Source organism: Sturnus vulgaris, chromosome 4, assembly GCF_052056855.1.
Source record: "Sturnus vulgaris isolate bStuVul1 chromosome 4, bStuVul1.hap1, whole genome shotgun sequence".
Lineage (NCBI taxonomy): Eukaryota > Metazoa > Chordata > Aves > Passeriformes > Sturnidae > Sturnus > Sturnus vulgaris.
Genome location: NC_142246.1, coordinates 34,934,127 through 34,955,452, shown reverse-complemented (window position 1 = coordinate 34,955,452; position 21,326 = coordinate 34,934,127). Strand labels below are relative to the sequence as shown.

The following is a 21,326-nucleotide window of genomic DNA, read 5'->3' as shown; positions in this document are numbered from 1 at the left end:
AAACCATAATTTTTTACTAAATTTCATTTATAGACATTTTCTCATCCAGCCAGAATAGGAACTGCTTTCCTCATACCATTATTAGAAGCGGGAATGAGTACTTAAAATGCCAAATGAAAATCCCTTTTTATATTTGGCACATTGTTATCTGACACTGAATTGAGGTGTCATGTTTTCCACAAGTATAAAAGGCATTATGTTCTGAGCTATCACTGCCAATTTCTGTTCCAGTCATTAATGGAAATGGTATTTTCATTAGTAATACACTCAATATTGGATTTTCTTATTTCTTCCATATTTGTACTAATATTATTAAGGTTAACTTGATCAGTCCACAGAATTCCCCAGCCATCTTATGGACTTCTTTTACAAATTTGCCATGCAGATCAAGGAAAAAACATAATTATGGTATGGAAAGCTTCTTCTTCTGTACAGTGTTTTACCTGACCCTTTATTATTTTTTTCATATTTTGCCATCTAGTACCTGCTTTCTCATCTGGACTTCTCTCACATTTTGTTAATGAACAATGAATCTTTGTAGAGGCAAAACTCCAAATAGCAATTACCATAAATAAGAGCAGAAGTTAGCAGTTAGAAGTTAGCAATGCTCAGAATTCATCTCCCCCTTACAATACTGCTTCCTGCTTCTTTTAACTGCAGTAGATAAATCACAAAATAAATTTCTCAATTGTTAGTTTTCTTCAAGCTGAATTCTTCTGTTAAGGTTCAAAAAAAGTAAATTTAAAACTTCAGTAATAAGGCTAATATGCATTCAGTATTTTGTAAGCGAGTTTTCAGATAAACTCATGGATTTGTAAAACTGTTTTTAGGAACATGAAAATTGAACAGGAAGGTTATTCCTGTATCAAAACTTGCCTTGTGTCCTTTCAAAAATTTCCCTCATCAGTAATAAACTATATAAGGATGAAAAACTATAAGAAATCATGAGTTTTGAGAATTCCAGTTCACACATACTCATCAGAAGCTGGCAAAATTACTCTCATGTTTCCTCTTTTTTTTAGAGCTCTATAACTCTTACGTGTCAGCTTAGCTGGAAACTCTCCCAACTGCACAGAACCAAGTCTATCCTAATCTAAGGGTTCTAAAGTGCTTCAGAAATTACCAACCATTACAGCTAGTTGGCAGAGCCATGCTATGAGGCAGCCAGTCATGAAAACTGAGCAACTGCTTAGAAGTTAACGCCCACACGGCATTTTGGGAGAACCAACAACGTGAATGCTGAGATCTGAACACATGGTGCAGCTGAGAGGAAGCCCTTGCAAACTGGGAAAACCAGAAACACAAAGCTTCAGCTGTTGTAATGGAAACCAGAAAATAGAAGCATAGGTAATTAAATAAAGGCTCTGACGGTCAATGCGATGCCACGAAGGAGTGGAAAAAAGTGGGACTTAAGTGTCCCAAATTTTCTATTGCATGGCAATGTGAAGTAACTGGAGTCAGATCTTGCATCACTGCAGAATAATGAGAGCTTCCAAATGGAAATGCACCATATGTAACAAATGTACAACATTATAAAGATATCAAAACACTTGAAAAGAGCAGTGGCTTAATCTGGATATTTGCATTTCCCATGTAGTTTTGACTTTTGGGAATGAAATTTCTTGGCCTCATTTCCTCATTAGTAAAATGGGGAGTATTCTGAAGATAACTTCATTGCTGTTAAAAAACCACTCAGATATCCTGGTAAAAAGAGTAACTAATTAGGTATTTAATAATTCTTATGTTAATACAAAATTCAGATTACAAACCTAAATAAAATGAAATCCTGACTGTTCATTCACTTAATGTCAACAGAAAAAATAGGCTGCAAAATTATTTTAGCATTTAGAGTTTTATCATAGCACACAAGAAAATGGCAACAAGCCACATTGCAGATTAACAATATTTGGATTTTTATTTTGTTTAAGAATGTAGTAATACTGTGGCAGACAAGAATACACTTACCTTGACATACTAGCACAGTTCCAGCAAATAAAACAAGGACAATGTAATGATTCCTCTGATATGCTTCCCCATTTCTGGCAATTAAAAATTTTAAAACCACTTAAAGAAACTTCAAATGCTGGAATTTAGAGTTCCCTTTCAATGTAGCTTGGTCAGTTATCATTTGTCAAGAACACAATCTGTATAATCAAGACAGCAATACTTCTGTTTATAATGACTATAAAGTGATTCATTTCAAACTCCAGAGCTCAGACAAAGTAGCCTGGCCTTTAATGCTTTGCTCTGTAGCAGCCAAGTGCAGAAAGAAAGTATTTAGCAGTGGCACTTGTTTCTGCTAGTTCAAACTGTCTAAAATCTGGTATACAATCTACCCTCAACCTAACAAAGTAATTTTTGGAAACAACCAACCAACAAACAAACCTGTGCTCTTCCATCTATGAGTAATTACATAACCACATTCATAAACTATTTTTTTCTGGCAATTTTTCATCTATGCTTTTGAAGGCGGGTGTGTTTAATTTTCAGTAAGGCAAGATTAATAAGAAAAATTAAAACAACTGATAGAATATTTAGTCTTTGAAGGCATTTTTTTTAACATCAAAGACCATAAAACCCTTAGAAATATGTATTATTTGTAGCACATGCTGTGTTGTTACTTTTGGAAAGCATACTTCCTTCTATTTATATTTTTTAAAGCAAATGATAGAAGATGTAAAAGAGTAATTATTTTCACAGCACAAATTCCATTACAGTTAGTCTTAACAGTTTTCTTCTGTAATTTGGAGATGCATATAAATGTCTGAAAGTGAAAATGTTTATTTTAAAAAATGAGATAAAGATGCAATACAGTACAAGGAATTATTTGTATGACACTTCATCTGCCTGTCTTTCTCCACATGTAAGAGACAACTAAATACACACAAGAAGTTGATAGTCATCCTGGTTCTGAAACTTGTCTAATAACAGTTATAAGAGAAGATTTTAAGATACCAGGCAGAGGAACAGGAACTCCTCGAATAATTTATTATTTTATACATTAGAGGCAACCAAAAAGGAGAAATTTGTAAAGCAATGCCCTTGAAACAAAGATTTTAAAACAAAATCAGTAAAAAAATCAAGTTTTATTACTGAGTTTCTGATGTAAGCATACAATGCTTCATTAAGGACTCAAAGGAGAAGTATGAGCTATTGAAAAGGAAATGTCTAACTCAGCATGAAAATTACCTGCTTAGTGACCAGCTGATTTGTATTTTAATGAGTGTATGAGATGCTACTCCTAAAAATTTTGCCTACTTATCTAAAGCTACTGAATGTTATGTCATTTCCTCTTTGATCTATGTTCAGCACTTTTTTCCTATTTTATATTTAAAGCATTTGAACTGAAGAAATCTAGATTCAGAGGAAATATTTTAAAATTTATTTCCTCATGATGCAAAATGTTACCTTAACATTGGATTGAAGACAAAAAAAGGCATACGTACCATAAAACAATCTTCAAAAAGTATTAAATGTTCTTTTCATTAATATAATTCTTAAGGATATTATGCATTTATGCTTAGGCACAGAGAATAAACCCAAACAAGTCAATTTACCTGAGAGCTACAAGAAATTCAAAAGCTGGATTGACTGGAAAACATCAAGCAGCTGCTGTGTCCTTTTCTAAACAGGAACTCAAGCCCATTAGCACAACCCAAAACTACTCTTTGTAAAATATGAAGAGGTGGCTGAAGTACAGACTCTGTGCTACTGTTTTGGGGAATGAAAAGACAAAAAATGAGAGAACACAAACTTTCTCATCCAGAAAAGACGAAACTTGGGTTAGATCTGAACTGCTTTTTCACTGCACCCCCTTGCTATCCTTAAGAATTCTACAGAATTACTTGAGCATCACGACAAAGCCATTCTATCAGCACAAACACCTGAGAGTTGTGTTGCTAATTGTATCAGACACAACACTCCAAACAAATGAAAGGTTCCTATCTCTTTTTGACAGCTTTTCTTCCTGAATGCCATGTCTAGCCAGGATCTACACAAACCATACAGCATGAAGTTACAACTCACAACCAAAGTTATGTTTTATTCAGATTTCTGCAGTTCTCATAATCCCTGCCAATAGCCTAATAACCTAACCAAAGACTTTAACTAAAAATCTGTTTCAAAATGCAGCGCAATGACATCTTTAGTGGCACAACAGGGAAAAATGAGTGTCTTAAAACACTTCTCCTCATAGCTGAGCTCTGGCTTTTGACACCCACTACTAAACAGTTAGATATTTAGACACCATTTGTCTTCTTTAAGAATGAAGCACAACAGTTCCTTTAAAAGAGCTTTAATGCACAAAAAATCATAAAAGTTTTGTAACATGTATACTTTCTCTCTGTATTTTGGTGTAGCACATTATTTCCACCAGTTCTTGAATTGCTCTAGAAAGTTCAAATTTATGCCTTTGGGCAGTATGGTGGTAGTTTTTCCTCCAGTGTATTAAAATCATTGGTCTGACACAGTTTAGGGTCTATACAAATCACGTTATTTGAGTACTTGAATGATGCAACCTTTCATTTTTAAATTAACATCATGAAAAGATTGCTTATTCTACTGCTCTTAATGAATTCAAAATGGTATATTTGAGGTATTCTGCCTTTCCTAGCAGTTGAAAATACTACTCCTATCTTAGAAAGTAATTCTAGTTTACAGACTTGTAAGGCTGGATTTCCAAAGAATGGAATTACTGGTCAGGGATTAAATATCAATCAGTATCTCTGCACATAACTGACATTCTCCATACAACATGTATTTAAAAGCATAAAAAGTAACTCAGATACTTAAGTGATTATGAAATTCTAGCTTGCTTTCTCAGTTCATGAAAAAATAACATAGTAATATTAAATCTGTATCCCTTTGTTATGCACCACTGGAGAGCTGTTTCTCACAATGGGGACAGATACCCCTTCAGCTACAAGTCTGGTATCAACCAATTCTGCTGTCACATTATCACATGAACATGCTTGATGTGCTTAACCAGTACATCTAATCACTGACAGCTAAGTTCTACCCAGAAGGGAAGTAGGTATGACCAACAAGCTTACAAGTAAATTAAATCTGAGTTCTGCTAGAAACACAGTAAGTTTATTTACAGTATTTGTTGCAGACCTCTTTGGATACCTAACATAACTCAACTATTAAGAGTATTACAGAAGATTCCAAAATAAGTCATGTGTGTACTTAGAGACATTACTAAACCCAGAAACGTGTCAGACAGCAGGCACACACAGCCTGCTGACAGACAAACTCTAGCAATTTTTGCCCCCCAGAAGTTTAAAAAGTTACCACCTCCAGTTGTCCATTCCATTCCTCAGCTAAATGTTCCTGCCCGTCTCTCTCCCTTCCTGGAAATCAACAGGAAGGAATGTGTATTGGTACACTCCTCAGTTCAAAATCTGGCAATTTAAACTGCCAGTAAGTTAAAAGTAACCTGTTGGACTTTACACTGAAAAAACCACTCACACCCATCCCCTACAACCCATTCTGTGCCAGGGCAAATGACCCCCTAGCAAAAGTTGTAGCAAACTGTGAGGGGACAGGGATGTCAAAATGCACATGCACGCTGCCTCTTCGTAAGGATATTTAGGCATAATTTTTGATGGCCTTATGTACAGCTGTATCAGTAAATCTTGGGAAGAATCTCCTCATTTTGCACCTGTTTCCCTTTGCATAGTTCCTCTCTTGGGTCGAAGCGATTTCTTTCACTGCCAACCATGTCTACAGAACAGAGATTCCCTCTTTGGCAACTAATTCAACCTCTTCCTTAGGATTGTGGTACCACAGGAGCTATGCTTTTGGTATTTCAACTAGCTTGAGAAACTAACTTTGCTATTTCTATAGTAGGCAGTGCAACCACCTTATTAATCTAAATTCATGTAACTAAACTTAGCATTTTTTTGCAGCTTTTAATCTTTTCCTCAATGAACGCTAAAATGTCACAGGTTCTTATTAAATAGATGCCTCTAAATAAAAACAATACTTGAGCTGTGAATCTTTTGTCATCAATTTGAATTCCTTTCAAAACTTGTTAATTTTATTCTATGTTATAGGCTGTCTTTAAATTTTTCTTTAACCGTTTAACTTTTCTCTTCAAAATTTTTTTTCTAGAAACAGTGAAATTATCTGTTTAGTTTTATTCCCCCTTTCTTCAAACTTTGTCAGGTTTTCTTCTTGACTAAGTAGAAGTGGTTAAGTGGTTTAATTTTTCTTCTTACTGTGTAAAGCATATTTTGGTGCCTAATAATGCTGTTAATAAAAGGAAATTACACGCTCAGTAGTAGAGATCAGAGTTAAAAGTTTATTCTGTAAGCTTATGTCATTATGTGCTGACTCCCATGACTAGCATTCATAACAGAAAGGCTTTCTCCATCCACTAAAATTGGTATTGGTTAAATGATATCACCGTGACAGAGCTAGTAAAACATCTTTTTCTTGAGGCTGAGGTATGACAAGTCTCTGCTTGGTGCTTTTACAAGAGACATAAAAATATCTTGTGATGAAGACTTGCAACTGGCTGAGTGAATGAGGTTAAAACCTGGGCAAGGTGGATCAGTAGCACTCGAGCTTATTCCTCAGAATGCAAAGCACAATGAAGTGAGAAAGGTTAAGCTAAATCAGTAATGTTTGAATGAATATACCTAACCTGGCTTCATAGCCTATGCAATGGGCAAACCTCACAGGAGCCAAAAATTAACTGCATTAGGCTCCAAAATATACTGACTTTGGAGCCAAGAATATTTGTTTCTCTCTGTGATACAGTTTTTATTTTGCCATGTATTATGTCACTAAATGAGACAATGTTGTAAAATATCAACTTCATTCTGAAATCAGAAATTAAAAATTCCCCGAGATTTTCTTGCTGAACGACTCACAATAATACTACAAAGGCAAATGAAAATTTCTTCTTGCTGATCTTCTTATTCTACATACTGTGTAGATCCAAAGCTAAAAAAATGGAGGTGAAAAGAACATTAGACTCAAATGCAGTGCAAAAAGCCTCTTCTCTGCATCACATCTTTTCCACACCAGCTGTAAAAATGAGCCAGCCAGAAGAGGTGTTAACTGAAAGGGGGCTGCTGCAAGAGACAGCTGATCGTGACCACATTTATTTTAATCTCATCTTCCTACCCAGAGCTGCCTAAGAGGCTGTATGCTGCTACTGACTCTTAAAGAATTAACATTTCAGCAATTAATGAAGGAAAAATTCAAGAAAGTATTTAGACATTTATGGTAAAAAAATCAGCACGTACATACATGTCCCTAGATCAAAAAAATGGTCCTCATCTATCTAGGAGACAAAGATGCCACAGGCACCTAAATTTTCACCCGTAAAATTAGTCAGAATTAAGCCCCAAGAAGGCTAAAGGTACTGGGCTGAAGTTAACACCTCCTTTTCACTTAAAATTCACAACATACACCCCAAAGCTCCCATCTGTGTGTGCCATGCTAGAACCAATATGACTTCAGCTGGAGAACAAAGAACTCATAGCAATCTCTGTTGATGGTCAGTGTCAACACTTGCTATTTTGTTTATGGATGATGAAAGGAATCACTCCGTAACTTGAACTTGATCAGAGTAGAAACATGTCAACCAAAGAAAGCAAGCTACTCTCTCTCAAAAGACTACTAATCATCAGCTGCTGACAAGGATCAATCCTGTTGAAGTGCCGGCACTATAAAAAAAGAACACATGTTTAATAGATCAAAGAGTGCACAAAAACTCATTTTCAAAGTCAGATAATTTCAGGGTAAGGACTGGAGAAGGATGGCAAATTCTACATTTCAGACCTGCTGCCAATCCTATCTCTGCATTTTTTTCAATGAGTTTGTAATGAAAAATACGACATTTCTTGAAGTAATAGCTAGCCTGAACACTGACATGCCTTGTGTTCTGCTGGTCTGGGCTTAAGGACGCTGCTTGGGTGTAATGAATACCATTCCACTGCATCTTGGAAATGGACTCCCAAACTTTTCTGCTTCCCCAAGATCCTATAATTTTGTTCCCATAATTATAGTATTTGCTCAATCCCCAGCAACACAATTTATGTAGCTGACAGCAACTTTTGACATTATGTCGCTGTTCTTCAAAAAATTTCAGATTTTATCTTTCAAAGAACACTCTAAAACTTACAAACAGCTATTGCGAATAATTCTCTCTCCTTCTTCCATAACTGCCTTGTTTCAAAATTTTTTCCTATTTTGATTTTGCAAGATGTCAGTCATTAAAAACCTATAGGTTTCTGTATTCTGAAACAGTAATAGATCAGTTGTTGAATAAATTACACCATCTGTTCTTCCACTGCATACTGGGCTTCTAAGTGACATTTATTTAAGGTTTCTACTAAAATAAATCCAAACCTCCACAAGCAATAGCCGTATTTATTCATTGCCTTAAAAACATGAATTTGGCTAAGTCTTTTGATTTTGGTCTTTTGCAGGTACCTAACCACTGCTTTGGAAATTTCACTACTTTATTCCTGTAAGTTCTGCCCAACGGTCATTTTTTTTATTAAACAGCTGTTTAGTAAGAAAAACTCTTAAGTAGCAACTACATGAACTAAAAGCAGGAACAAAGGTGATTTAAGCATTTTTTTTGTAGATACGAGAAAAAAATGGCGTTCACATTTGAACTATCCTTTTGAAAGCAGCAGACATTTTATGACTTCTGAAATGATTAGGTTCCCTAGCTTTTCTTACAGTTTAAGCTTCCTTAATGCTTTTACGTCTTCTCTTTTTGGAGAAAAGTACTTTTCAGTAAGAGTAATCCAAGGTTTCAGTAACAAGTTCCAGACCATAAATCGTCACAATAATTAATATTTTGAATAGCATAAAATAATAACAAGCCAACAAAAATCTTTAAACAAGAAACTCTTGGTGCTGCTGAAACTCTTATGAAATATCAGAAAGGTCAAGAATTATGAAATGCAAACCAGAAAAGAGCCTGCTCTCTTTGGGCCTGTAACTGATTTCAATGGGGCAAATGCACAGGCACAGAAACCAACTGCACAGTGGAACACAGGGTCCCCAAAAATGTCTCCATAGGTACCTTCCCATCCTACAGGCTAATCGGACATGTGCTGCAGGTACTCAGTCCGGGGGGGAAGCAACAAGCCTCAGTATAACCTTTTTCCTTTTCCATTTCCTACCTTTATCAGCAAAGATTTTTCTTCCCTGATTCACAGAGCTGGCTTTTGGCTACAGGTAGGAAAAGAAACAGCACTTATATATAATTACAGGTATTTCAGAATGGCCTGACAGCCCACACCTTCTCCTCCCTATCCCTTCAGTCACCATGAGGCCTTCCACCCTTTTAGACATCCTGCATTCTGTTCCTACTCCCAGTATTAGCAGCACTGGAACCCCAGGGCTGGGAAGAGCAAATTAAATATAACTGAACCACTGCTGACACCTGTTGGCAGCCCCGAGATATCCCCGTTAATCGGACCTGCTATAGCTAATACAGACGAATATAGCGGTGGGGAACACCAAAAAAATTGCCCCCAAAGCACTGTAAAAGCTCTCATTCCCCTTGGTTCTCACATTGATAACGCTCCAGGTCCGGGAAGCAGGAATGGGCACCAAATAGGGGCCCCCGGGAGGAGTTAGGAATCACCTCACTACATAAACTGATTTTTGCTGGTACCAATTTAAATTGAAATTTCAACCAAATTGGTGGGGTAAGGTGGAAGGCTGCCTCACCCTGCCAACGGTGTGAGATCACCTGGAAAAAAGAGGATTCCAGGAAAATGCCCAGCTGCTAAAGGAAATTTCTAAGCAAGAAGATTGGCACACTGAGCATGTGTGTAACAACAAGGTGTGAATGAATAGGAACATCCTATAGGAAACGAGGGAGGGAATAGCAAATCACAGTACCAGTGAAAGCAAGATACAGACATCAAGTGAAAATACAAGCCTTCGCCTAAAACTTACTTACGATTTACTGCACTGCAAAAATCCTTCAGAGCGACAAGTGCCAGCTCCCCTGTAGGAAGGAGAGCCCTGGGAGCACGGCGGCGGCAGGCGGGCAGCGAGCCCACACAGCGGCGCCGGCCCCAGCGCGGCCGCCATGGCTCGCCCGGGCGCGGCGCCGACCCCGCCCAGCTCCTGGCGGAAGCGGGCCAGGGGTGGGCAAGGGGGCGTGGCCTGCCGGGAGCCCGCCCCGCCGGGGCGAGGCCACGCCCCCTGCCGGCGGTCGCGCGCGCGCCCCTTGCCCGCCGCCGCCCGCTTCCTGCCGCGTCCGCGCGCCCGCCCCGCCCGAGCAGCGGCCGCAGCCCCGGCCGGGCCCAGCGGGGAGATGAACACGGTGCTGTCCCGGGCCAACTCGCTCTTCGCCTTCTCGCTGAGCGTGATGGCGGCGCTCACCTTCGGCTGCTTCATCACCACCGCCTTCAAGGAGCGCAGTGTGCCCGTCCGCATCGCCGTCTCCCGGGTCACGCTGTGAGTGCGGCGGGGGGAGGGCAGGGAGTGGCGGGGGAGGGCCGGGCCGGGCGGCAGCCGCTGCCCGCCGGGGAGGTGGAGGGCCGGGAGCCGAGAGCAGGGGCCGGGGCGGGTGAGGGCACAGGGGCGGCCGCCCCCCGGCTCCTCGCGCGGCGCTCGGGCCCGGCCTCCTGCGCCGCCGGCCCGGCCAATGGGGGAGCCCCACGACGGCGCGGCCGGGCGGGAGCCGGGGCGGCGCTCGGGCACCGGCGCGGCCGCCTCGCTCCCCGCGCCTCACCGGGAGCGGAGCGGAGCCGAGCCAGCTGCTGCCCGCAGCTGTGGAGGGACCTACACGAACGCGGAGTTTATTCTATGGACCTTTATTTATCCGATCGTAGTACCTTTTCCTTTTAATTAGTAGTTCTCTCGGGTTTCTCCACTGATAACCTAGCGTACTTTCTGTCCTATGGCAGCAAAGTGTTTGGGGTGGCTTATTCTGTCCGAAATGCACCAGGTGTAGGACACAATGCCACATCAAAACATGTTGCCTACACATAAAATGTACTGATGCAAACTTGTGCTGGGAGACCTTTTTCCCCCAGTTTTGGTGTTGGTTCGGGGTGTTGTTTTTTTTTCTCTGAGACTTTGTCACAGAAAACTTCCATTAAGTTAAGAATGTGTGATGTGGAGGGCAGCAGTTTCACAAGCGTTTGAGCAGCTGTTACAGTCACCAATGACTGGAGGGAATCTTTGCTCTTGTTTTTGCCACGTGGTCCTTTACCAGAGCTCCACAGGGGAATCTGGTTCTTAGGACACTTTACTGAGCTGCTTTAACTCAGCTCATATTTGGTTGGTTTTGGCCCAGATTAGGGAGCTAAAGCTTTTGGAAGTGTTTAGTGCCAGGCTGGATGGAGCTCTGCACAACTTGATCTAGTGGAAGGTGTCCCTGTGCATGTCAGGGAGGTTGGTAGGCACCGGTGGGTGCCTAATAGCAGGACTTGAGAGGAGAGATGAATGCAAATAAAGGGGCTGCCATCACATTTCAGACTAGTTTAATACCACAGGAAAAAAAAAACCCAACCTGTATTCATGCTACACTTAGGATTGCAACAGCATAAAATTGGCATAAAAACATGTCTTTGTTATGGTGAGCTCAGCATACATAAGGCAGCATAATAATGCCTAATTTGGGTGAAATGTGTATTGCCAGTCCCTTCTGTGATGCACAGATTTGGTGTTACTGGGAGATGTTATATCTAACCTGCTTCTCTTGAATGTCTGAGAAGTACTGTAGACCCCAAGCTTAAGGCCTGCTACTCCACCTGACTGGAAGTGGTTAAGAGGTCAAGTGCTTGATAAGGTTTGCTACTTAAAAAGATGCTGCTTTTTGGAAAGGGATGGAAAGTCATACTGAGGCTTAATTTGGGAAGATTTGGTGGTGCTTTTCTTAACTGCTATCTCCAAAAGTGTTTTCTTCACTTGTATACTTTTTTAAAATTTGAGATTACTAAACTTAGTTTTAATAAAATTATGTTTTAATTGTCTAATTTCCCAACTGGAATAAATATAACTATGAGGTTAATGATTCATAGAAAATTTGTTCCATGAGCAATTAAGGTTCATAGCTAATTGCTTATCGTATTTCTCTTTGTAGATATTAAGTTGGGTAAATGGATAAGCTTTATGAATACATATGGAAATATCTGCTGTATATCTGTTATTTTCCGGTTCCTCTTTCTGTTGTGGTTTTGTGTGGCAACATGAGATACTGTTCCAAGTGTAGATTTATAATAAAACCTTCCAAAATGATACCATTTTCCAGAATGTAGAGGAAACTAACAATTTGCTCCATGCTGGATTACATTACATTACAGGAATAAATCTTGAAACCTGTGTGAACTATGCACGTAAACTGATTTATTTGAATGGTCCGAGCAAGATAGGCTTTGTTTTTTCAAGGATAGTTTAGAAATAAAGTTGAAAATGGTTGCCAGCAGACTGCTGTACTGATGGTATCCCAATCAGTTTTACATTTTTGGGGATGCTAAAACATATTTTACTAAAATGAAATGTAGTCCACCTTAGATACAGATTCTTGTTAACAGGAAAATCTCAATAGGCTATTTATATGTCTCAGACACTGTGGTGGAAAGGCCTGACATATAAAATTGGGACACGGTCATTTCTGGAAGGTAGATGTTAGTTTGTAATGTTGATTACATTATAACCAGAAGTGCTTAAAACAAAATACAGAAAATGGATGAGGGAAATATCTAATAAGAACCATAATTCATGTAGTATATAAGAGAAAAATAATGAGAAAGTATAATCTTATGTTGTGTTTTGTTTTCTCTTAGAAAAAATGTAGAAGACTTCACTGGACCTAGAGAAAGAAGTGATCTGGGATTCGTCACGTTTGACATTACTGCAGATATCCTTAAATGAAAAAATGGTTTGCAGACTTTTTGGAATAAGAGCACTTTGATGTCTATTTTTGTTACCTTATAATTGTCAGATATTTGGGACTTGGGGAAAACTAGCAATTTGTCTTAAAAATTTAAAGCAGCTACGCATAGTATTTTGCCTAGCTATGGCAGTGAAATAGAACTTAAACCAGCTGTTTGGTCTCTAGTAGATGACAAGTTGTTTAATGCCTGTTTTTAAAATCAGGTTCTATTGTGAGGTGCACTGGATCTAATAAAGGAGAGGGCAGTCTAACATCTAGACGTTATTACTTTTAAGTGAAGTTTGTGTCGGTGGTTTGAGGAGTAAATTAATGGTCGGGTTTATATAGCATATTGTTTTGAAAGTCATACCTAATCTAGGAACTGCTCCTTTCAGACTCATTTTGTTTTGAGGTTATCAAAGCTGACTGTATAACAGTTGCATAGAAGCACCTGTCTTCTAAAAGGGCATTGTAATCCTTTACTTGCTTAGATGTTAAACACTCTAGTATTTAGTATGAAGTTCATTGGGAAGCATATGATTTACTAAAAAAATTATCACATTGGTTTTTGGCTTATTTCTCAATTGCTGTTGCAGTTTTGCAGTTTTTCTTTTCTATTTCTTTGCTTCGCTGCTAGTCTGGATTTAGGGTCTAGAAAGCGTTTTTCTGTAGAAGTCAGTACCAAATAATAGATGACATGTGCAGGTGATTATACTAAACCATGTTTTGCAGCTGGTCTGAGAATCCTGGGATTTTTTTCCCTGTCTGCTGGATTTTTTCACTGTTAGGCAGGACACTGATTCTGTCTGTGTTTCGGTTTCACTCTTTTGAAGAACACTGTGTTGTGTGAGCAGACCACACAAAATACAGCTCTTCATACAAACATGGATAAACAGGTTAATCAGATTTTTGCAGGTCTGTCTGTACAGGAATAAGAGGATCTTTTTATCAACTGGGAGCAGGAGAGGTGATCTCCTAAGTCTGAGTTTTACCTCTGAAAAGCTTATACATACTAAAATGGGAAACTGAAATTCTAAAGTAGATGCATAGACTTGTACACATGGCGCATGGAGAGAAGCAGAGCAAGGCAGGACAGGACCTCTAAAAGAAAAGGATTAGTCTGCAATGTGTGGGCATAAAGATTCTGTGTTTGAATGACTTCTACCAGCAACAGTCGTTTTTTTTTTTTTAGGATTTCTGACTAAATCTCTCATGCCTGGCATAAATAAAGCTTGCAATATTTAGAGCTGTAAAATGCAACTGTCTGATGGGCTTTTTTGTTCAAAATTTGTAAAATGATACAGGTACATGGACTGTCTTAACTACCAGAAAGAAGTTGTTAGTCCTGGGAGAAGTTAAATAAAATGGCAGTTAGAAAAAGGAACTAGGCAAAGGAAAGGGAAACAGGAGTTTTCACAAACTCCTTTAAGCTTATTCAATTAAATGCTGACTTTTGCAAGTGATAAGAAATCCTGTCAAGGAGAGCTTCAGGATCTTGTTTAGTATTTTGAGCTAAATGACAAAAAATGTTCAAGTAAAATATTTCTACCTATTCTTGCAGTGACAGCAGTTAAATATTTAATTCTTTTCTTTCTTGCCCTATGAATTAATAGCTTAAAAATATGTTTGCCATGAGACGAGTGAAAGAAGAAAAAACAGATTTTGAGGCTGGTTAGAGAATCTATTTATTCTTTGAGATAATGGTAAATAGAATACAAAAGAGGACTAGGAAATAAAATATTACAGCTAATCTCTTGTGAATTTAAAAAGTCTTTTCCTTAGCAGTCACACGTTATTGTTAAATAAACAGAATCCCAGCATTATTATACTGCCTCAAATGGCAGTCATCGGTTCTTTACTCTTGATCAAAAATCTCAGCAGAGTTTTGTTCGAGTCCAATGAGCTTTGTAGTCAATAGGGAATCGAATTTACTAATTTTTAGGGGTCTCTTCCAATACAAAATACTCCCATGTTCTATTTTTTCTAATATAGGCATTAAGGACTCTTTGAATTCCCTACGCTTGACTAATTTTGTATTTACATATTATTTAATATTATTGTATTTGGATACAAGGGTTCTTTGTTAGTATAAAAAATTGTCTTGAGGATATTTATGGAAGAATTCTGTCGTGACCTTTACGTTTAAGGTTTTATATTTTTTTTTAGGTTGTCTAGGAGAGGATTCTGGTTACTAGCTTGCTGTGTCAAATATAGCAGTCTTAAATTATCGGAGGAGAAATAGCTGCTAGATTTCATAAATAGTAAAAAAAAAATTACCCACTTAAAAACCTGTCATTTTGTTATGATTAAAATGTGTTCAAATTGCTGGCACTGCTCAGATTTGATGAGTAAGATGAGGTATGTTGAAAGGTAAAAGCTCACTGTAATGATAATAAACTACTTGGCTCTAGTAAAAATAAAAAAAGGTTATGTAAGTAGTGTATGGTATTTTTCTTAACTTGCATACATCTGCAGAGTATATTTGATTGGAATGTTAAGCAGTTGTTTCTATATTTGTCTGCAGAATATTCAACGAAAAACAATGTAAGTATTAAAAAGAAGTTTGAAGCAATTACCCATTTTAGTACTGCAGCTATTTTTAAACATTCTGTAGTTCTGCTGAGAAGAGTTAAAGCCACCAGCATTTCGTATTAGCCTCGCTGTTTTTACTGGCCTTCCTCATTATTTTCTTGACAGTTTAACTGTGGGCTGGGAAGTTCACCTCCATGAAACCTAACTTGATATATGCCCAGTAGAATGGGAGAAAAATAACACGTCTTGTGTTGCAGTATACTTAACGGTAGTATACTGAAAATGAGTTTTTTCACCTTTTCTGTCCATTTTACTTTTTTTCTAAATTTCTGCAGTTGCTGCTGAGCTACCTTTGGATAGATGAACACCCTTTTTACTAATCTGATAGAAGCTATGTGAAACAGTCTTTAAATAAATTACTTTAATGAAAAACCATGCTGCCATGGTACCATTGAATTCAAATTAAAAGCTGCTTGCTGTGGTCACATGGCAATGATTTGGTGAAAGCTTGGGGGTTTTCTTAACTTGCTGAACAAAACTTTTTTTTCTTGTTTTTTTTTTTGAAGTACCTTAGTTATATTAAACAAGATGATGGATATTGTGTTTGTACTAGGACAGTTTTTAGGGTTTCTGTGATTTTATTGTATTGTTCCATATTTTAGATTTTGTTTCTACATAAATCACCACTTCTCACAAATACTGAGAAAGTATTTTTCTAAATTGTTCAATACAAAAGACTGTTTAGTGTCTACTTAAAAGAACAGGATAAAGTTTCAGTAATGTAGGAACTTCAGATACCACTTTTTCAACTGTTCATAATTTTTTGGGGGGTTCTGCTTGCAATTCAAGTAGAGATTTCCATTAAAGTTAGAAGAGTCATGATAGCTCAATTTAAGTCCTGTATTTGAAATAAAGTCTAAATACTGCTTTAAAAGTGACTTACCTTTGCAATTCAGAAGGAAACCCCTTCATGCTTTGTAATTCTTCTAAAGCATATGACTTTTTAAAGTCTTTCTTGTGTTTTAAGATGTTCCTTGTTGTTTCTATGTATTCCATGACAGACATCACCGAGTAATAGTATTACATTACCCCATTGTGAAACATTATTTTGTCAAATTAATTATGGATTGCAAGCATGTGCTTCAGGGGTTTTAGAATGAAGGTCCAGTGTCTGAATGTGATCTGGTAAAGTACCTTGCTGACTTAATTACAATTGTGATTTTAGGCCCTAAATCAGGTGGTCCTTTGGGACAAGATCATGTTGAGAGGAGATAACCCAAGGCTGTCCTTAAAAGATATGAAGTCAAAGTACTTTTTCTTTGATGATGGAAATGGTCTCAAGTAAGTAAATATTTGTTTTATTACTGTTAGTCATCATATCTTGATTTACTTACATACTTTGCATTTCATACTTGTGTTCATTGGTGCGGTACCTATATTCTATCTGATAGTCTGTCATCTCTGTTGCATCTTTGATTGTTAGAAGATGGCCTTGGGATACAAGATATCAATGTATTCTGTAGACTAGAAGATGCACTGCTATTATGAGCAATAGGCTTTCCTGGGTTTCTGCCTTTGGTGTGTGTAGAATTGGTTCTGTGATGCACTCAACTCTGAAGGAGTCAAGTTGAAAAAAACGTAGGCAGTAACTACCTAAAATTAAAAAGCTTATTGTTTCTGAACCAGGTAAACAATCTGTATCCTAATGTATTTAATACTAGTAACTGTTAATTAAATCGGTTAGCTTGACTATTTGTGCTGACAGTCTTGTTGCTTTTTTGCAGGGGAAACAGGAATATCACCTTGACTCTCTCCTGGAATGTTGTACCAAATGCTGGCATTCTACCTCTTGTAACAGGATCAGGACATGTGTCTGTACCTTTCCCAGATACCTATGAAACAACAAAAAGTTATTAAATTATAGTACTGAATCATAAGCAAAATATTTTTATACTTGTATATTGTGGATACATTTTATTGCAGTTTCTTCTTGCATCCCATGCAACTTTTCACTGAAAGGAACTTAATTTCCTCAGGCTAGTACTATAGGAAAAGGAAATGAAAATTCAGGGGTTTGGGTTTTTTTAAAATAAAGCAGCTGAAACTTAAGGGAAAGGTAAATTGCAAAGTAATGGTCTTAAGGGGGAAAAACTGAGGATTTTTTTTTTTCCTGGCCATCTAAATCTAGATTCCTTTTCTTTTAAATAAATATTTTTAAACCAGAAGATAGTATTCCTGTGTTTGGGCTTTTTAAGTACTGTGATAGCTATTTATTTTGTGTAGACCTCAAGTACACCTTCTGGAGTTGGTTTCTGGGAGTGCCTGAAAGAAACTGCTATTCCATTTTAGGGCAATTTTTAAAATCCATGTGCAGTGTGTTACAGTAGGCTAAGCTTGGTCCTTTCTAGGACTGCCAGCAGCTACTTGGAAAACATTGTTCCTTATCTGTCAGCCTCAGATCTTGAGTGCCACTGATGTAGCCCACATTTAGTTCTGTATTGCAAATCATTTTAATAACTGCTTGCAATGCAGCAAACTGAAGGAATAAAAAGAAATCTATTCAGTGTGAGTCTTAAGACTTTAAGCATAAGACATTAAGCTAAGTCGGTAAGGAAAGTGAAAGCTTTAGGTTAAGAAAGGCTTTTCTGAAATGGAATTTCTAGATTTTTACTGGGATCTGTTCATCAGGACGAATTGCTTCTGCTTGTTCCAGAAGGGGCTGAGACAACTAATACTAGGGGCGACCTTCCATAGCAAGGAATAGGATAGATGTTCCCTAAACAGTATGGGTAAACCTTTCCATAATAGAGGATTTCCCTGTGATAAGATGGAGTAATTGAGGTAGATTTCCAGCTTGAGTGTCAATGAGTCTGCCTGCAAGTCTTGCTGAGTTGCATGAACCAGGAAAGGTAGCAAGAAGCGTGTGGCAGCTTCCATCAGCACCTCTGTGGAACAAGTGTCCTGTCTGTGACTGCACATCCCCTTGTGTGTGCTCCTTCCCCCAGCTACAGCTGTGAATGCTGTCAGGGTTGGAGATGGAAGGAGCAGGCTATCAGGATGGCCTGGTGGCAGCAGCCATGGTTTGTAGTGATTGACTGGTGCGTTTAGGCCATCGGATATCCAGGAGAAGGAGCACACGCCGCTAGCGCCCTCCTGGCACACGCCGTAATTTACATGTGTACCTTCAAACAAAGCGTGACAAGGGAATTTACTGCCACACGGGGAATGTTCTGGATGTACTGGGGACCTGGAAAAAGAGAGAACTAAAACTCAGGTTTTAATACTGTAAATCAGAAAAAAAGTAATAGGAAAAATGAGAACTGTGTGAAAAAATGAAAAACCTTACAAAAGAAGAGATGCAAAAGACTGGAGCAGAGTATCCCCCTTTGTTTTGAGTTCACCTAGGAACTGATTGATTTTGAGGGAACCAACTTGATTTTGAAAAGGGGTCTTTAATATTTGTGAATTACCCCTAAGTGACTAATACATTCTTGATGTTGGTGTATTAATCAAAAAGGTCTTGAAAAAAATCCCTAAAAGGTGCTTTGTCTTTAAAAACAAAATTTTGAGTGCGAAAATTAAAAATCTTTTTTCACATGAATGTTTTAGGAGAATTTGTCATTTGTATCCAGCATATTTGCATGAATTTCAGTTCTCTGAACTTCTGCTGTTTTCCAGGGTAGTATAATCAGCACATTGAAACGCATACTGTTTTTGCTGTGCTTTGGTATCAAATGTATATATGGCTCTAAAAACTGTTACAGAGAACTTAAAACTGTCATAGAGAAGCAAAACAAAATATTTTTAGAGATAATTGGACAAAGTTGTGGGTTTGTTTTGGTAATTGCTGAATAAGTGGTTGGTTTTTTCATAAATTACATTCTTGAATTGTTCACTGAAGCATTTCTTGTGGCTTGGCATTCAACCACTTGGCATTCCTTTGGCAGTATTCTTCCAATGAATATAATGTCTGCCTATTAAAGAGAAACTTCAACTATGAAGACAGGGATCCACTGTCAAGGAGCATCAGGGAAAAAGCTACTTTCTTTCCTACAAGATGGTATGTTCCTCCCAGCAGACAGTAGCAGAATTTCAAGACAAACTTTCAAGCTTTCAAATGTGATATTTGATGCTTTACTAGCCTTTCCCTGTGAAGAGAAATTATGTTTGAGGTAAGCATTTTGAGGGGTAAAGAAGAAACCATCGTGGAGTTCAAGGTCTTGGAGAGAAGAACTTATTTTTGGCTTCAGGAAAAGGCCAGCATAGTTGAGCACTCGATGCTCTAATAGCTTGGTTTTTGCTCCTGAGCCACTAAGTTGGTTAAGGGCTTAAGGAAGCAAATTCCTTAACTGATGTCTATAAAAAAAAAAAGTAAAAAGCCTTTCAAAAAGTCAAATGGCTACTGTATTTTGTTGTGACAATTCTCAAACCGTTTCTAAAAAGAATGTGTTTATGCGGAAATTAATGGCATTTACTTCCTCTTGTCCCACACGTCTCATGAAGAACTAGTATTGCTGGCAGCTCATTCTTTAAGCTGTTTTGCTAACTACATATTGCTTGTTTGTGGAGTAATATGTACAGACAAGGTATTCCCTGGCAAGTGATTTACTTCATGGGAAGAGGCTAAACTAAAAATGCTTGAGATTAATTTCAGATAGTTTTTAAGTGAGGTTCTGGAGACAGGAGTTCTTATGTAAGGACTGAAAAATGGAAATTTTTAAAGTAGCCTGGGTTTCCATTTGCTATCAAAAACATGCAGCACTACACCAACAGCTCTATACAGGAAGGGAAAAATGGCTTTGAAAAACCTGTTTAGAACTGCTCCCCTGCATATGCAGTCTTATTTATGGGTGGCTCTTCAGTTGCTGAAAATAGACGTTGAGAAAATAAATTACTTCTATTCGTTGTTAATTCTTTTAACTTTTTTCTTCTGAACAATGAAATGAAAGCTAGCTAATATATTGCTTACTAGCAAGATTTAAATAGAGTTCCTGAATAATTTTTGAATTCCAGCCGTTGAAAATGTTCCTCTAAAAACTGCTTCAAGATTATAGGTTTTGCAGAGCAGTTCTGCAAAATGAAAGCTATTTAGGCTGAAAATTCAGGTACTGGAGAAGCAATCTTACTCCAAATTTGTGTCAGAAAATACATACAGAATAACTGTCAGACTTTAAGAAAAGTTTTTCTGGTTTATTTGGCTGCTTTATTTTGGTTTTTTTCATTAAAACAGTTTAAAACTTATAAAAATATTTTAAATTGTTCATTCAAACAAACAAGCCAACAGGCATATATTGTTTAGCCTGAAAAGTCCCATTCTACATGTATTGGTAAATGCTCATATTGCAGTAGTTATATCAGGCATCTTTTTATTAAACAAAAAACTCCAAAACTTAGCTTGAACAAGCTCAGATCATTTCTGGATCTTTTTCTGGTGCCCTCCAGCACTTCCTTTAGACCATTTTCCTAAATTGTCACGTTATTTAAGTTAATGGGCTGAAGATGAGGCACAGATGGAAACAAGTGAGTATTCAGTAATAAGTATGGTCATAGAACAGTTTGGGTTGGAAAGGACCTTTACAGGCCATCTAGTCCAAACCCTCTACAATGAGCTGGGACATCTCCAACCAGATCAGGCTCCCCATCCAGCCTGACCTTCAATGTTTCCTGGAATGGGACATCTGACAACCCTGGGCACCATCGTCAGTGTTTCTCCATCCTCACTGTAAAAATCTTCCTTTTATCCAATATAAATCTACCTTTCTTCAGTGTAAAACCATTAACCCTTGTCCTGTCTCAACAATCTCTGCTAAAATGTTAATGCCCATCTTTTTTTGGGGCCCCTTCAAGTGCTGGAAGGCCTCAATTAGAAATCCCTGGAGCCTTCTGCAGGCTGAACAGCTGAATTCTCAGCCATCCCTCTAATCAT

At 38.0% G+C, this 21,326-nt stretch overlaps 2 protein-coding genes and 1 long non-coding RNA gene across 4 annotated transcripts in view; 1 reads left to right on the top strand and 2 right to left on the bottom strand.

Annotated features, from left to right (window-relative positions):
• ASB5 (ankyrin repeat and SOCS box containing 5) overlaps window positions 1-10,115 on the bottom strand; it is a 39,505-nt gene extending 29,390 nt beyond the window's left edge. The window contains exon 1 of one of the 2 annotated variants that reach the window (XM_088163580.1): window positions 9,937-10,115. Coding sequence is in view for 1 of the 2 variants with exons in the window: in XM_088163577.1 (XP_088019703.1) it covers window positions 9,941-10,074 (134 nt within the window). In the remaining variant the exon portion in view is untranslated. The remainder of the gene's footprint in view (window positions 1-9,936) is intronic. The other variant, XM_088163577.1, reaches the window with a different exon arrangement.
• LOC148223937 (uncharacterized) lies at window positions 6,285-9,930 on the bottom strand. The gene is made up of 2 exons (XR_015803146.1): window positions 9,153-9,930; window positions 6,285-7,679 (listed from the first exon to the last, which is right to left on the bottom strand). It is a non-coding gene; the product is annotated as an uncharacterized LOC148223937 (long non-coding RNA).
• Window positions 10,116-10,175: 60 nt separating the features above from the next.
• SPCS3 (signal peptidase complex subunit 3) lies at window positions 10,176-19,796 on the top strand. The gene is made up of 5 exons (XM_088163581.1): window positions 10,176-10,443; window positions 12,780-12,855; window positions 15,338-15,412; window positions 16,626-16,741; window positions 17,185-19,796. The coding sequence occupies exons 1-5, from the start codon at window positions 10,301-10,303 to the stop codon at window positions 17,315-17,317; spliced, it is 543 nt and encodes a 180-aa protein (XP_088019707.1). The 5' UTR covers window positions 10,176-10,300; the 3' UTR covers window positions 17,318-19,796.
• Window positions 19,797-21,326: the final 1,530 nt, after the last annotated feature.

Coding starts and splice junctions, on each gene's coding strand:
- SPCS3 (XM_088163581.1), top strand. CDS start 10,301: ATGAACACGGTGCTGTCCCGGGCCAACTCGCTCTTCGCCTTCTCGCTG. Junction 10,444..12,779: donor GCCGTCTCCCGGGTCACGCT/GTGAGTGCGGCG, acceptor GTTTTCTCTTAG/AAAAAATGTAGAAGACTTCA. Junction 16,742..17,184: donor GATGATGGAAATGGTCTCAA/GTAAGTAAATAT, acceptor GCTTTTTTGCAG/GGGAAACAGGAATATCACCT.